This window comes from Oryctolagus cuniculus, chromosome 4 (genome assembly GCF_051225735.1).
Source record: "Oryctolagus cuniculus isolate XC-2025 breed Fujian yellow rabbit chromosome 4, ASM5122573v1, whole genome shotgun sequence".
NCBI classification, from domain to species: domain Eukaryota; kingdom Metazoa; phylum Chordata; class Mammalia; order Lagomorpha; family Leporidae; genus Oryctolagus; species Oryctolagus cuniculus.
The window spans coordinates 84,151,389-84,167,297 of NC_142870.1; the positions used below are offsets into that span (position 1 = coordinate 84,151,389).

The 15,909-nt window shown below is 38.4% G+C and overlaps 1 protein-coding gene across 17 annotated transcripts in view; it reads left to right on the plus strand.

Annotated features, from left to right (window-relative positions):
• The window catches only part of ACAP2 (ArfGAP with coiled-coil, ankyrin repeat and PH domains 2), a 159,337-nt gene that overhangs the window by 128,004 nt on the left and 15,424 nt on the right, over window positions 1-15,909 (plus strand). For 6 of the 17 annotated variants that reach the window (XR_016232047.1, XM_008266170.4, XM_070071625.1 and 3 more), the window contains 6 exon segments: window positions 1,355-1,563; window positions 2,233-2,302; window positions 10,939-11,030; window positions 12,647-12,831; window positions 13,734-13,826; window positions 15,450-15,637. Coding sequence is in view for 14 of the 17 variants with exons in the window: in XM_008266170.4 (XP_008264392.1) it covers window positions 1,355-1,563; window positions 2,233-2,302; window positions 10,939-11,030; window positions 12,647-12,831; window positions 13,734-13,826; window positions 15,450-15,637 (837 nt within the window). In the remaining 3 variants the exon portion in view is untranslated. 17 annotated transcript variants of the gene reach the window in all.

Sequence of the window (15,909 nt, forward strand, 5' to 3'; positions counted from 1 at the left end):
TCTTCTGTCTCCCTGTGTAGACATCCTCCGTACCCTGCTTGGGATCCAGCAGCATTCTCAGGATTTCACTCGTCTATAGATAAGTTTCTCACCTGGCTTCATTGTCTCTGGAATACCTTGTCTCCATACTTAAGCTTGCTAGACCCTACCTAGTGGCTGTTGAATTCGCTTTGATCACTTTGTTAGGAAAGGCAAGACGAGCCAAAAATATGTTTTCTTTTTGTATATATGAAGATTTATTTATTTATTTATTTGAAGGGCAGAAACAGACAGAGACAGAGAGACAAAGAGAGACAGAGAGAGAGAGACAGAGACCTTCTACCTGCTCATTCACTCTCCAGATGGCTCCGATAGTCAAGACTGGGCCTGCCTGAAGTCAAAAGCCAAGAACTCCAACTGGGTCTCCAATGTAAGGGTAGCAGGAACTCATGTACTTAAGCCATCATCTGTTGCTTCCCAGGTGCAGTAGAAGCGGAGTAGTCGATACTTGAACCAGCACTCTGATATGGGATGTGGGGGTCTTAAGCAGTGACTTCACTTTTTGTGCCATATACCCGTCTCCCAAATTATTTTTCTAATGATTTTGTACTAAACTGCTGTCTTATTAAGGTTAGAATGTTTTTATACCAGAAGACTTTTTTATAGGCTTATCTTTTATTGCTTGGGATTTGTGAACCACATCTTTGTATTTGATCATTATTTCTATGTATACAGCAATGCTTATAAAATACTATTTCTTATTGGTATAGACTTCACTATACACTTAAAAATTAACTTTTTGCTTATTAGACATCTTTTGCTATTTTCCTGGTTTACCTAATAGCCCTTGAAACTTTAGACTTTGTATTTTTTGATTCACTCTATAATTGTAATTAGGCAGTAGATATGTTCTTTAGTATTTAACTATATAGGACTGTACCTTTTCTAGTTATTCACTACATTAATTAAAATAGCTTACTTATAATTCATTGGTAAAACAGTGTATAAAATAATAATATTTATTTTATTATTGAGTCTTGATAGTCTTTTATCTATTCCCTTTGGCTCCCATTCTGCATGATAGACTAGAATTTCCTTTCTTCTCTATCTTTCTATTTTGTTTATATATTCATTGTGTATGTTTAATTTTTAATATATACATGTTTATATGTTTCTCCCTACAACACTAAACATCCATTGATTTAGGAACCTGCATCTTTTCATCCTGGAATCTCCAGTGCCTGTAATAGTGCCCTGTTTTATCCCAGGATAGGCCTTTAATTTATTGATTGGAAGCCTTTGTTTGGAGCATGTAATGTCCAACTTGATATTACAATCTTTTTTTTTAAAGAGCAATAATTCTTAATTCTTTTAGAAGCTGGATAAGAAATCATCTCCATCCACAGGAAGCCTAGATTCTGGAAATGAGTCAAAAGAGAAATTATTAAAAGGAGAAAGTGCACTGCAGCGGGTCCAGTGTATCCCTGGGAATGCTAGCTGTTGTGACTGTGGTCTGGCAGATCCACGGTGGGCCAGCATCAACTTAGGCATCACCTTGTGCATTGAGTGCTCTGGGATTCACAGGTGAGTATACCTGCTCAGAGTGAGAGACTGCTTTTGGATAAACATACGTTATTAATTATTATGTTCCATTTGTTAGAGGGTCTTTTTCACTTCTCTAATTTAACTATCATTTTGTATCTTTTGTAAAGTGGATAAAGTTCTGGTTTGTAAAGTGCTTCTGAGAACTTTTGTATACTAGTTTTTTTTTTAAGATTTATTTATTTATTTGAAAGGCAGAGGGAAAGAGAGAGAGACAGACAGACAGACAGACAGACAGAGATATCTTCCATCGATTGGTTGAGTTCCTAAATAGCCACAATAGCCGTGGCTGGGCCAGTCCAAAGCCAGGAGCCAGGATCTTCTTCCAGGTCTCTCATGTGGGTGCAGGGGTCCAAGGACTTGGGCCATCTTCTGCTGCTTTCTCAGGTGTATTAGCAGGGAGTTGGATCAGAAGTGGAACTGTGGGGACTTGAATCGGTGCCCATATGAGATGGTGGCTTAACTTGTGTCACAGCTTTGGCCCTATGCACTATTCATTATAATTAATCAGATGATCATCCCTGTTTAAATGTGTGTTGCAGGCTGTATGAGAACCCATTCCACTTTAAAATAGAAAAATAATTTGTATAAATATGCAAACTGTGCCTTGATAGTTTTATGTATTAATGCAGTTTTCTTCTTTCCACTTAGGAGTCTTGGGGTTCATTTTTCAAAAGTGCGATCTTTAACTTTAGACACCTGGGAGCCTGAACTTTTAAAGGTAAAATAAATGTTACATAAAAATATTTTGTATTTTCACATAAAAGTGAACAGTTTAAAAATTTATGAGTTTCTTATGCTGACAATGAACTTCTTGTACTGGAAAACTTCTGAGACTGGAAAATTGGTGTTTTTAATAATAGATTTTTAAAATCGCTATGTTTATGTAGCATTGTTAGCTGCAAGTCAGTTTGTTCTTTAAGAAAATCAATGTCCCTAAATTTTTGTGATTTTTTTTTTCAAAAAATCAGATTCTGTGCCATCTTTTGTAATTAGATTCATATTAAAAATATAAAAGATAGGAGAGAACTTCTCCAGAAGATGAATTAATGTTGGTTCAAAATTATTTTGAAATCCATGTATAGTTTTTCTATGATATATATTTTCTTTTGATTCCATTTCTCCCTAAATTTTGTGAAGTACTTTCTTGTTGCTTTAGTAAGTGACATAATGGATTAGTATAGCATATTGGCACCATTGGGTTATTTTAGCATAGGACCATTTGCAAATTGACATTTGTCAGGATAGATGTCACCAAACCAGGCCTTTCTTTTCTCCTCTGTGTCTGAGGATTCATATCCGTGGAAATATTTTTAATACTTTTAGATTATTAGTGGATTTCTGATAAGATTTACAGAATACCTTACAGTGAATTTATTTCCTGTCATCTAGTTTACCATATTGTAGAAAGTAGAATAGGATTAGAGTATATTCTACATTTATTTCTATCAGAAAATGGTGTTTTTAATCTGCTTGTGTCTTTATTTCAATCTATAGATAAACTGGTACCTTTGTCACTTAATGTAAAGTAAATTTACTTTGTGGAATTATTGTGTCATTGAAATTTCTAAATGAAAGTATGAAAGTGATGAATTGACTTCTCAGCTAAAACCCTATTTAGATAGATTCCATGAATTGTTGTGAACTCAAAGGGGAAGAACATAGGGGATGAGGGACAAAAATCTAATTCCTGCATTAGCTTTGTGTGTAGATAAGAATTTGGTGGATTCAGATGAGAAATTTAGTTGAAGTACATTTTTGAAAAAGATTTATTTATTTTATTTGAAAGAGCTATACAGAGAGAGGAGAGGCAGAGAGAGAGAGAGACAGAGAAAGAGAGAGAGAGAGATGTACCCCATATGATGGTCCACTCCCCACCCAGCTGTGCCTATCCGAAGCCAGGAGCCAGGAGCTTCCTCTAGGTCTCCCATGCGGGTGCAGGGGCCCAAGGACCCAGGCCATCTTCCACTGCTCCCCCAGGCCACAGCAGAGAGCTGGATCGGAGGTAGAGCAGCCGGGTCCTGAACTAGAGCCCATATAGGATGTCGGCGCGTCAGGTCAGGGTGTTAACCCGCTGTGCCACAGTGCTGGCCCTGAAACACATCTTGGTATCTTAAAAAAATGACTGAAACTTTTAAACCAAATATTTGGAAATACTTTTAAATAAATTATAAAGAGAAAATGGTTTACATCATTTTGACTTGTTGAAGAGAACTTGTCTGACTATAGGCTTCTTTGTGTTCAATTAATTCACCAGATGAGAATCATAAATAGCACTGTGCTATCCACATTGGAGGGATAGAAAACTATTAGAAGATGGTTTCAGATAGTCAAGAAGCTTTCAGTCATGTTGAGGGAGTGAATGCAAATGTAAAAAAAGAATTAGATAACAGCTGTAAGCATCTAATGATCTTTTTTTTTACAGATTTATTTTATTTATTAGAAAGACAGAGAGAGAGAGATGGAGACAGAGAGAGAGGTCTTCCATCTGCTGGTTCACTCCCCAGATGGCCGCAACAAGCTGAGCTGCGCCAATCCGAAGCCAGGAGCCAGGAGCATCTTCTGGGTCTCCCACGCGGGTGCAGGGTCCCAAGCACGTGGGCCATCTTCTACTGCTTTCCCAGGCCACAGCAGAGAGCTGGATTGGAAGAGGAGCAGCCGAGACTGGAACTGGTGCTCATGGGATGCTGGTGTTTCAGGCCAGGGCTTTAACCCACTGCGCCACAGCGCTGGCCCCAGCACCTAATAATCTTAGTTCAAACTCTTGATTCCAGCTTTGTGCTAATGTACACTCTGAGAAGGCAGCAGGTGATGGCTCAAGTACTTGGTCCCCTGCCACCTCTGTGGGAGACGTGGATGGAATTCCTGGCTCTTGACTTTCTCCTGGCCCAGTCTCAGCTATTGTAGGCATTTGGGGAGTGAGCCAGCAGACCAGAGTTTCTTTCTGTCTCTTAAATAAATAAATAAGCAAACAAACAAATGAGAGAATGATTAGTGTAGAGGGTTCTAAGAAATGAAGTTGTTTGAGTCAGGACTTTCTAGAGGAGAGTGAAATTAATCCGTCAAGTGGATGAGACAGTTGTAGAGCTTCAAAAAAATAAAATTTACATTGTAAAAAAGAAACCTGAAAATAGGGCAGTAAATAGAATCTTAAGAAAATTCCTTGGGAATATATGAAAGATGGGCTAGAGTGCCAAATACCGAGATTAGGTTTCCATTGGTAATTCTTTATTCTAGAATTTAAGGGGAGGAAAGAAGGAAATCTCTCTGTTTGGGCAACTATGTTTAGGAACAAAAAATAATTGGATACAGTTAAGGCAAGTTTTATAAGCCTTTAATTATTTTTTAATTAAAATAACATGTATTAAAGACAAGCTAAAGGTAACAAGCACACAAAAGGAAAATTACCTCAAGACAATAACAACCATCTTCTCTCTGTTATTATTTTGTCAAATATTCTTCCCAACTTTACTGTTTATAATATCTTTTTTAAGTTTTTTTTTTTTTTTTTTTTTGACAGAGTGGACAGTGAGAGAGAGAGAGAGAGAGAGAAAGAAAGGTCTTCCTTTACCGTTGGTTCACTCTCCAATGACCGCTGAGGCCGGCACACCGCACTGATCTGAAGCCAGGAGCCAGATGCTTCTCCTGGTCTCCCATGCGGGTGCAGGGCCCAAGCACTTGGGCCATCCTCCACTGCACTCCCTGGCCACAGCAGAGAGCTGGACAGGAAGAGGGGCAACCGGGACAGAATCCGGTGCCCCGACCGGGATTAGAACCCGGTGTGTCAGAGCCGCAGGCGGAGGATTAGCCTATTGAGCTGCGGCGCCGGCCTGTTTATAAGAAAATTATAGTAATATACAAAATAAAAATTTTGGAAAATAGGGAATTCTCATTATGTTTTACTTTATAGAATTGACTTTTGAGTGAAATGCCCTCATTTTATAAAATTCTTAATTTTATTTAAGGTATACAAATTACATGGATTTCATATACAGATTTAGGAATGTAGTGATATGTGGATATCCAGTTCTCCCAGCATCATTTGTTGAAGAGAATGTCCTTTCTCCAGGGATTAATTTGAGCTCCTTAGACAAAGATTTAGTTGGTTTTAAATATGTACAGTGATTTCTGGAGTTTCTGTTCTCTTCCCTTGGACTACATGTCTATTTTTATGCCAGTACCAGGCTGTTTTGATTGTAACTGCCCTGAAGTATGTTTTGAAATCTGGTATTGTGATGCCTCTGGCTTTATTTTTGTTGTATAAGATTGCTTTAGCTATTCCAGGGTCTCTTGTGTTTTCATATGAGTTTTAACATCATTTTTCTAGATCTGAGAAGAATGTTATTAATATTTTGATTGGGATTGCATTGTATCTGTAAATTGCTTTCTGTAGTATGGATATTTTAATGATATTGATCATTCCAATCCATGAACATGGAAGATTTTTTCCATTTTTTCACATATTATTCTATTTTTTTCTTTAATGTTTTGTAATTTTCATCGTGGAGATCTTTCACCTCTTATGTTAAATGTATTCCAAGGTATTTAATTTTCTGTAGCTATTGTGAATGTGGTTGATCTTAGCAGTTCTTTCTCAGCCATGGCATTGTCTGTGTATACAAAGGCTATTGACTTTTGTATGTTAACTTTATATCCTGCCACTTTACCAAACTCTTCTATGAGTCCCAATAATCTCTTTGTGGAGTCTTTTGGATGCCCTATATATACAATCATGTCATCTGCAAATAGAGATAATTTGACTTCCTCCTTTCCAATTTATATCTGTTTGATTTCCTTTTCTTGCCTAAACGGCTCTGGCTAGAACTTCTAGGACTGTATTGAATAGCAGTGGTGAAAGTGGGCATCCTTGTCTGGTTCTGGTTCTGGTTCTTAATGGAAATGCTTCCAACTTTTCCCCGTTCAGTAAGATGCTGGCTGTGAATTTGTCATAAATTGCCTTGATTGTGTGCTTAAGAATTTCATCATGAAACAATGTTGTATTTTATCAAATGCTTTCTCTGCATCTATTGAGATGATAATATGGTATTTATTCTTCAGTTTGTTAATGTGATGTATAACATTTATTGATTTGTGAATGTTGAACCATCCCAGCATACCAGGAATAAATTATCCCACTTGGTCTGGTGAATGATCTTTATGATGTCTTGTTGGATTTGGTTAGCTAGTATTTTATTGAGGATTTCTGCATCTGTGTTCATTTGGGATATTGGTCTACAGTTCTATTTTTCTGGTTTAGGAATTAAGGTGATGCTGGCCTCATGGAAAGAGTTTGGGGAAGATTCTCTTCCTTTCAGCTGTTTTGAATAGCTTGAAAAGAATTGGAATTAGTTCTTTAAAAGTGTTAGAATTCAGTAGTGAAACCATCCAGGCCTGGGCTTTTCTTTGTTGGGATGGTCTTCATTACTAATTCAGTCTCCGTCTTTGTTATTGATCTGTTTAGGTTTTCTCTGTCTTAATGACTCAATTGTGGTAGATTGTATGTGTCCAAGAATTGATCCATTTTTCTTCTAAATTTCCCAATTTGTTGGCATATATCTCTTTATAGTAATTCCTGATGTTTCTTTTTATTTCTGTGCTATCTGTTGTTACATTTTCTTTTTCATCTCTGATTTTATTGATTTGCATATTCTTTTTTTGGTTAATTGTAACAATGATGTATCAATTTTGTTTATTCTTTCAAAAAATAGCTCTTTTTTGCTTTTAATTTTGTTTCTTCTCTAATTTTAATGATTTCTTTCCTTCTACTAATTTTGGGTTTGGTTTGTTGTTTTTCTAGGTCCTTGAGATGCATTGATAGCTCATTTATTTGATGCCTTTCCAGTTTCTTTATGTTGGCATCAATTTCTATAAACTTCTCTCTTAACAGTGCTTTTGCTGTATCCATAAGTTTTGATATGTCGTATTGTCATCTTCATTCATTTCCAGAAATTTTTTTATTTCCCTTTTTTTAAACATTTTGTTTGTTTTTTTTTTTTGAGAGGTAGAGTTACAGACAGTGAGAGAGAGAGAGAGAGAGAGAGAGAGAGAGAGAGAAAGTCTTCCTTCCGTTGGTTCACCCCACAGATGGCCACAACAGCCGGAGCTGCGCTGATCCGAAGCCAGGAACTAGGAGCTTCTTCTTGCTATCCATGTGGGTGTGGGGGCCCAAGCACTTGGGCCATCTTCTGCTTTCCCAGGCCATAGCAGAGAGCTGGATTGGAAGAGGGGCAGCCAGGACTTGAACCAGTGCCCATATGGGATGCTGGCACCATGGGCAGAGGATTAACCTACTGTGCCATGGCGCTGGCCCCTCCCTTTTGGTTTCTACTATGACTCACTGTTCATTGAGGAGCATGTTGTTCTGTCTTCAAGTGTTTGTATATGTTCTAGAGATTCTTTTATCTCTCTCTTTTTTTTAAGACTGATTTATTTGAAGGCAGACAGAGGGAGAAAAACAGAGAGAGATCCTTCATCTGCTGGTTTACTCTCCAAGTCGCTGCGGTGGCCAGAGCTGAGCCAATCCGAAGCCAGGAGCTAGAAGCTTCTTCCAGGCCTCCCTCATGGGTGCAGGGGCCCAAGCCCTGGTGCCATCCTCCACTGCTTTCCCAGGCCATAAGCAGGAAGCTGGATAGGAAAAGGAACAGCCAGGACTCACTCACTGGTGCTCATATGGGTTGCTGGCGCCACAGGCAGAGGCTTAGCCTACTGTGCCACAGAGCTGGCTCCTCTAGAGATTCTTGAGTTGTTAATTACCAGCTTTATTCCGTTGTGGTCAGAAAAAAATGCATTGTATGATTTTAGAATTTTAAACACTGTTATATGTGAATTTATTTGGTTTGTAGTATAAAATGTGTGCCTAACTCTTGATACTTTTTCTATTTTATCATTGATTTTAAGAGTGATAGAGAGGGAGAGACACAGAGATCTTCTATCTACTAGTTCACTCCCCAGATGGCCACAGTGGTCCAGTTGGGCCAGACCAAAACCAGGAGCCAGGAATTCATCCAGTCTTCCATGTGGGTGGCTGGGGTCCACATTCTTGGGCCATCTTCTTCTTTTTTTTTTTTTTTTTAAAGATTTATTTTATTTATTTGAAATACAGAGTTACACAGAGAGGGGGAGACAGAGAGAGAGAGGAATTTCATCTGCTGGTTCACTCCCCAGATGGCCACAATGGGGGGAGCTGTGCCAATTCAAAGCTAGGAGCCAGGAGCATCTTCTGGGTCTCCCATGCTGGTGCAGGGGCCCAAGGACTTGGGCCGTCTTCTACTGCTTTCCCAGGCCATAGCAGAGAGCTGGATTGGAAGTGGAGCAGCCCAGACTAGAACTGTAACCCGTATGGGATGCCAGTGCTTTAGGCTGGGGCTTTAACCTGCTGTGCCATAGTGCCAGCCCCTTCTTCTTTATTTAAATAGATTTATTTTATTTATTTGAAAGAAAGAGAGGGAGAGACAGAGAAATTACATCCATCTGGCCATGCCAAAGTAGAAGCCTGCAACTCCATCACCCATGTGAGTGTCAGGGGCCCAAGTACTTGAGCCATCTTCTGCTGTTTTCCCAGGCTCATTAGCAAGAAGCTGGATTGGAAGTGGAGCAGCTGGGATTCAAATTGGCACTCATATGGGATGTGGCATTGCATGTGCCACAATGCTGGCGTCCCACTTTTTCTCCCATCCGTGTATTTACCAGGCCCAACCCTGCTTAGTGGGACATCCCACTTTTTCTATTATCTTAACTAACTTTCCTATCTTTTCCCATGACTATATTATTTAATTCTTGCTCTACATTAAATTTTTCCAGGTAGGGTTAATTTTTGTTACTTATTCTCATCCACTGATGTATGTGTTATCTCACAGTACCACTGCAGATTTTTTTTTAATATTTATTTATTTATTTGAAAGAGCTACATAGAGAAGGAGAAGCAGAGAGAGAGAGAGAGAGAGAGAGAGAGAGAGAGAGGTCTTCCATCTGATGGTTCACTCCTCAACTGGCTACAATAGCTGGAGCTGTGCTGATCCTAAGCCAGGAGTCTGGAGCTTCCTCCAGATCTTCATATGCGGGTGCAGGGGCCCAAGAACTTGGTCCACTTCTACTGCTTTCCCAGGCCATAGCAGAGAGCTGGATAGGAAGTAGAGCAGCTGGGACTCAAACCAGCGCCCATATGGGATGTCGGCACTGCAGTTGGCAACTTTACTTGCCACGGCACAGCTCTGGCCCCACCACTGCAAATTTTTAAAAGGCTATTGTATAAAAATCAGTATCTTTAAAAAATATGGTATCTCAAACTGGCAATAATAATTTTGCAAGAAAGGAGATGGCACATACAAAATTCATAAGAGGGTAGCTGGGCTGTGGGGTCAACGAGAGAAACAGAGAGAAATACAAGAGTGATGTAATGGAAGTAATAGATCCTACCAGGGCTTGTGAGTAAGGAAAAGGAAGAAAGGAATCATTCTCTCCTTCCTGCTGGGTATATACTGTCAGAGTGCCCTGCTCAGACTTTGCTTCTCATCTCAGGCTGACCCATTCTCTCCCACCATCTCACATGTCCCATCGTTAACCTCTATATTCTGCAACTTCCACATATGGCATTTTACCCAGCCATGATTTTTCAGGGAAATGGTTCGGGTGATTTATGTCTTGGCATAGTTTGATCTAGTGGTTAATCCTGGAATTGGGCACAACTGGAAGTGGTAAGATTAGATAAGAGGCTACAGATGTAATGTAATCTTTTCGTAAGGTAAGGAAAGCTCAAACAATTAAAGAGATGAATGAACCAGGCAGAAAGGAGAATCTAAAAGATTTTGGAACATATAACTAATTTGAAGATAGAATTTAAGGAGATGGAAAAGTCCAGAAATAGTTCCAATAAAGTTGTTAAGCCTGATGGATTTGAATAGTTTTAGGAAGTGGAAGTAAGGGAAAAAAAATGATATTTAGTTTTTAACATCATAAAACTGGCTACTACCTGTTATACCTTAACTTTATGAATAATGCTTTATTGTCATAGTTCTTGCCCTGCAGTGAATATACAGATACAATAGTTGTGATATATATATATATATATATATATATATAGATTTACACACACACACAATACATATATGTTTGTCTATATCTAGGCAGCTAGAATCAGCAAGGGGTGGTAATGTTCTAGGAGAGCAATTCTGGTGAAAAATGGCAATAATATTATTTTCAGTCTTTGTCTCCTTTTGTTTTAAAGTTAACCTTCTTTTTGGAATGAACAATTGTAGAATATTCAGGGGAATTAGATGTACTGCCTTTAAGTATTTTTAGATTTTAGCTTATTTAAGTACTTTTAATTTATGGCTTATTTTTCTATTTCCTGCCAAACAGCTTATGTGTGAGTTGGGGAATGATGTTATAAACAGAGTTTATGAAGCTAACGTGGAAAAAATGGGAATAAAGAAGCCACAACCAGGACAAAGGTATTGTTTCTGTTTCCTTAATGTGACACTTTTTCTGTTTTGTTTTTTCTAATAAAAAATACAGCTATGATTTTATTTCACCATAATTGATAAATAGCATTTAGACAGAGTTTGTAGAAAACAGTCATTAGTGCTTCTATTCAAATGTGACTATCACTTCTTGGGTATGTTAAATAGATAATTAAATTTTATTAAGCTGATGAGTCAGTTATAGTCTCTGGATGAGAGAATCTTAAAATTTAAGGCTCTAGAATGTAAAAGCTCTCAGCAGTGAAAGTAGTCCTAAGTCCTATTACTAATAGATGTTCAGAAATACTCTTTTCATTAATGCCTTCAATGATCAAATTTCTTCTATCTACAGTGAATCATTTTACATTGTTTGACTTAGTTCATCAGATATTTGAAAGTATCTCTGGTAGGGGATAGTGCTTAATTGCTGTTTGAAATTATACTTTCAGTTCTATATAAGGAAGCTCATTGAACAAAGTGACTAAGGATCATTGCCTTCAAGTCATAATTTTTGTTACTAATGCTGTTTTTAATCATTTTGATTACTTTTTTTTTTTTTTTTTTTTTTTTTTTGACAGGCAGAGTGGACAGTGAGAGAGAGAGACAGAGAGAAAGGTCTTCCTTTGCCGTTGGTTCACCCTCCAATGGCTGCCGCGGCCGGCGCACCGCGCTGATCCGATGGCAGGAGCCAGGAGCCAGGTGCTTTTCCTGGTCTCCCATGGGCTGCAGGGCCTAAGCACCTGGGCCATCCTCCACTGCACTCCCTGGCCACAGCAGAGAGCTGGCCTGGAAGAGGGGCAACCGGGACAGAATCCGGCACCCCAACCGGGACTAGAACCCGGTGTGCTGGCGCTGCAAGGCAGAGGATTAGCCTAGTGAGCTGCGGCGCCGGCCCCATTTTGATTACTTTTGGCATTAGAATTTAGTTGTCACAATCCTATGTTAAGATTTTAAGGTTAACTGCTCTTTAAACCAGTATCATCTAAACTAGGATATTAATTATTTGCTAAAGGATGACTCTTGAGTTATTTCAGACCTTGGAATATCCTGTATCAGCTTTTTAAAAGGATATAAGTAAGAAAAAGTACAGAACAGGCTTGGTGTTTTATGGTTATTGCACAGATCAAAAACTTAAATGATATCTTCCTCCTTCTGCCTTAAATTAGGAATGTTGTATTGTTTTAAAGTAGCTGCCTTATAAAAATTATGGTAACCACTGATGATAGTTCAGTACATGACATTATTTCTTAGAGTAAAAATGAAATTAATTTCTATGAATTTGGATAATTTTCCTGATACAGATTTTTATTCCTCAAAAAGCATGAGGGAGTATTTATAAAAATGAATGAACACAGGCGCTAAAAGAGTGAACAGTTACTGTGTTAGTACTTATGGGTTTTCAGTTAGCTTATTTTTTGTGTTTTGTTTGAATGTGAAATGATAGCTCACTAAATATTTGGAAGGAAAGCATATTTAACATCAGCTTCATTAGTATTGTATTCAGTGACTTTATTTTAAAGTATTCCATGTATAATGACTTCTTTTTAATGATTAGTAGTTGTGCTAAGGGATTAAGCAGAATATGATGACATTTTTATGTATATCAGACAGGAGAAAGAGGCATATATCAAAGCAAAATATGTGGAAAGGAAATTTGTGGATAAATATTCTGTATCATCATCACCTCCTGAGCAGGAAAAAAAGGTTGTCTCCAAAGATAGCGAAGAAAAGAGGCTGAGCATTCCTAAACTTGGGCCAGGCGACCAAGTCAGAACATCCATCCAGAGTTCAGGTATTATAACTCCCTTGGTGTGTAGATAAAGATGTCCTTAAATTGAAATCACATCATAATCTCTGAATTAGTAGCTGCTATAAACATTTTTAAATGCTAAAATCATGTCTTCTTCTACATATTCTAAGGAAAAACTGAATTTTTATGCCTTTAAAACAGTTAAATTTAAATAGTGCCATGATAATTCACACTTCTAGGTAATGTGTATATTCTAAGGAGTAAAACTGCCTAAAATGCAAGCAGAGATGTTAACTATAAATCTATCATGCTAAGAGCCCTAAGTATCTGATTAATTACCTGATTTCCTTCCTATTTTTCCTCCTAAATTTTTCCCAGTAACGTATTTTCCTGCCCTTTTCCCTTCTTATGGCCTGCTCTGTGCTTTGCTAACTTGCATGTCCCCAGTGGTTGCTGTAAATAGCGACGAGGCCAGGCGGGAGTCTCTGTTCTGTCCTGATGAGCTAGATTCACTCTTCTCCTACTTTGATACTTCTTCAAAACTGCGTAGTAGTAAGTACTACTCTTGTGGAGCATTCCAAGTCTGTGCCAGTGGTCATTGTGCGGTGTGGCCATCTCTTTAGCTGTTTCACATTGTCTCAGAATTACACATTACTTATTGTCATGCAATCAGCCAAGCTCGTCACTATCCCTGACATTTTATGGGATAACGAGAGGTGTTGCAACTCTGAAAATAAATTCGTTCATTTTTAGACTTTGTGATTGACTTATATTTTGATAAGCTAAGTGTACAAAAGGATTAAGATAGTACTAAATGTATTCTGTTGGTGGTGGCAGAGTTCATGTTTATGTGTAAAAGCTCATTTTAAAACCTTGTTGCTTGTGGGAGACTGTTTTCTAAATGGTCTGAACTTTAATCACCAGCTGATTTTTCTTTAAAACAGTTAAAAGTAATGACAGTGGAATCCAGCAGAGTTCTGATGATGGAAGAGAATCTTTACCCTCCACAGTGTCAGCCAATAGTTTATATGAGCCTGGTGAGTTTTTATGAAATTCAGTGTTAATTGGTATTACTGAGTAACACGCATGTGGTAAATGCCTAGTTTTGATTAAGTAGTTTCTATAGGAAGTGGTTAGTCTTTTTGGATTGTATTGTTAACTGAGAAAGTAGCAATTTTTTTTTCATGTTTGGAAGTTTTTTTCCTAGTTTTACATTCTTTAAGCCTCATGATATGTGCTCAAAGTGCCGTGCCGGTAGCTTAGTGTAATTGTTAATCCACATGAACTCTACATCTTTACTATTCCTTATCCTTCCATTTAGCCGTTTTTTTTTAATCAGGAGAAAGAGATCAGAAACTCTGTCGCTGTTAGTTTTTTTTTTTTTTTAACCTGTGCTTTATGCTTACATTCTTTCCTTCATGATTTAAGTGATTGATCTTATAGAATATCCAAGAGAATAAGCATTCTTCAAATTATCTGACTGGTCATAGTGCAAATTGTGATGGTTTTGAATCACCCTAGGAATGAAGTGAGGTTTGATCTAGTAGTAAAATTTCTTTTTTTTTTTTTTTAAGATTTATTTATTTATTTGCAAGTCAGAGTTACACAGAGAGAGGAGAGGCAGAAAGGTCGAGAGAGAGAGGTCTTCCATCCGATGGTTCACTCCCCAATTGGCTGCAACGGCCGGAACTGTGCTGATCCGAAGCCAGGAGCCAGGAGCTTCTTCCAAGTCTTCCACGCAGGTGCAGGGGGCCAAGGACTTGGACCATCTTCTACTGCTTTCTCAGGCCATAGCAGAGAGCTGGATTGGAAGTGGAGCAGCTGGTCTCAAATTGGGCCCATATAGGATGCTAGCGCTTAAGACCAGGGTGTTAACTCGCTGCACCACAGCACCGACCCCTGGTAGTAAAATTTCTTTAGGAATTCTAGCTCCCTCTTGTGTCGAAGTTTTTAGTAATATACCCTATTTTTAATTCATTGGATACTGGCCAAGATGACATGCCAGTTGATGTCTTTTTAAAAAAAAGTTGAATGTTTAGGGAATGAATAGTCTATAGCTAGTAAGATATCTGAGGCCGGTGCCGTGGCTCACTAGGCTAATCCTCCGCCTTGCTGCACCGGCACACCGGGTTCTAGTCCTGGTCGGGGCGCCAGATTCTGTCCCGGTTGTCCCTCTTCCAGGCCAGCTCTCTGCTGTGGTCAGGGAGTGCAGTGGAGGATGGCCCAAGTGCTTGGGCCCTGCACCCCATGGAGACCAGGAGAAGCACCTGGCTCCTGGCTTCAGATCAGCGAGATGCGCCGGCCGCGGCGGCCATTGAAGGGTGAACCAACGGCAAAGGAAGACCTTTCTCTCTGTCCACTCTGTCAAAAAAAAAAAAAAGAAAAAAGATAATCTGTGTGACACTCTAGGATAGTTTAATGGTTTCTTATGTCACAGCTTTCACATTGTGGTTTTAGTTCATTTTTTAAAATACACTGAAGATTTACCATCTTAGCCATTTTGAAGAATGCAGTTCAGTGGCATTTAAATACATTCATGTTTGCCTGCATATATCCATAGAACTCTTTTCATCCTGCAGAACTGTGTACTTATTAGACAGTACCTACCATCCCCTCACCAAGAGCCCACTTTTATTGTTGTATTTGTGTTTGCATTACAGAAGGAGAAAGGCAAGATTCTTCTGTGTTTCTCGATTCTAAACATCTTAATCCAGGACTTCAGCTCTACAGGGCTTCATATGAAAAAAATCTTCCAAAAATGGCTGAGGCTTTGGCTCATGGTGCAGATGTGAACTGGGCTAATTCAGAGGAAAACAAAGCAACACCACTTATTCAGGCTGTATTAGGGGTATGAATTCTTACTTGGAGCTTTTTGGTGGTGGTAAAACATTAAAAAAAAAAAAAACAGTTCAAGATGCTTTTAGCGTTTTTTAAAATTTGTATTAATAGATGGATTAGAAAACAGAAGAAGCCTCTATGGGGCTGGTAATGATATCTGGAAATCACTTGATTGGTTCAGTTTTTTTTTTAAGTAGAAGAAAAATCTGAAAATGAAAGTAGTAGTTTGTTTTGTTGGATCACAAACTGCAAATGAATTCTTACTAGAAATAGTTCTTAGGA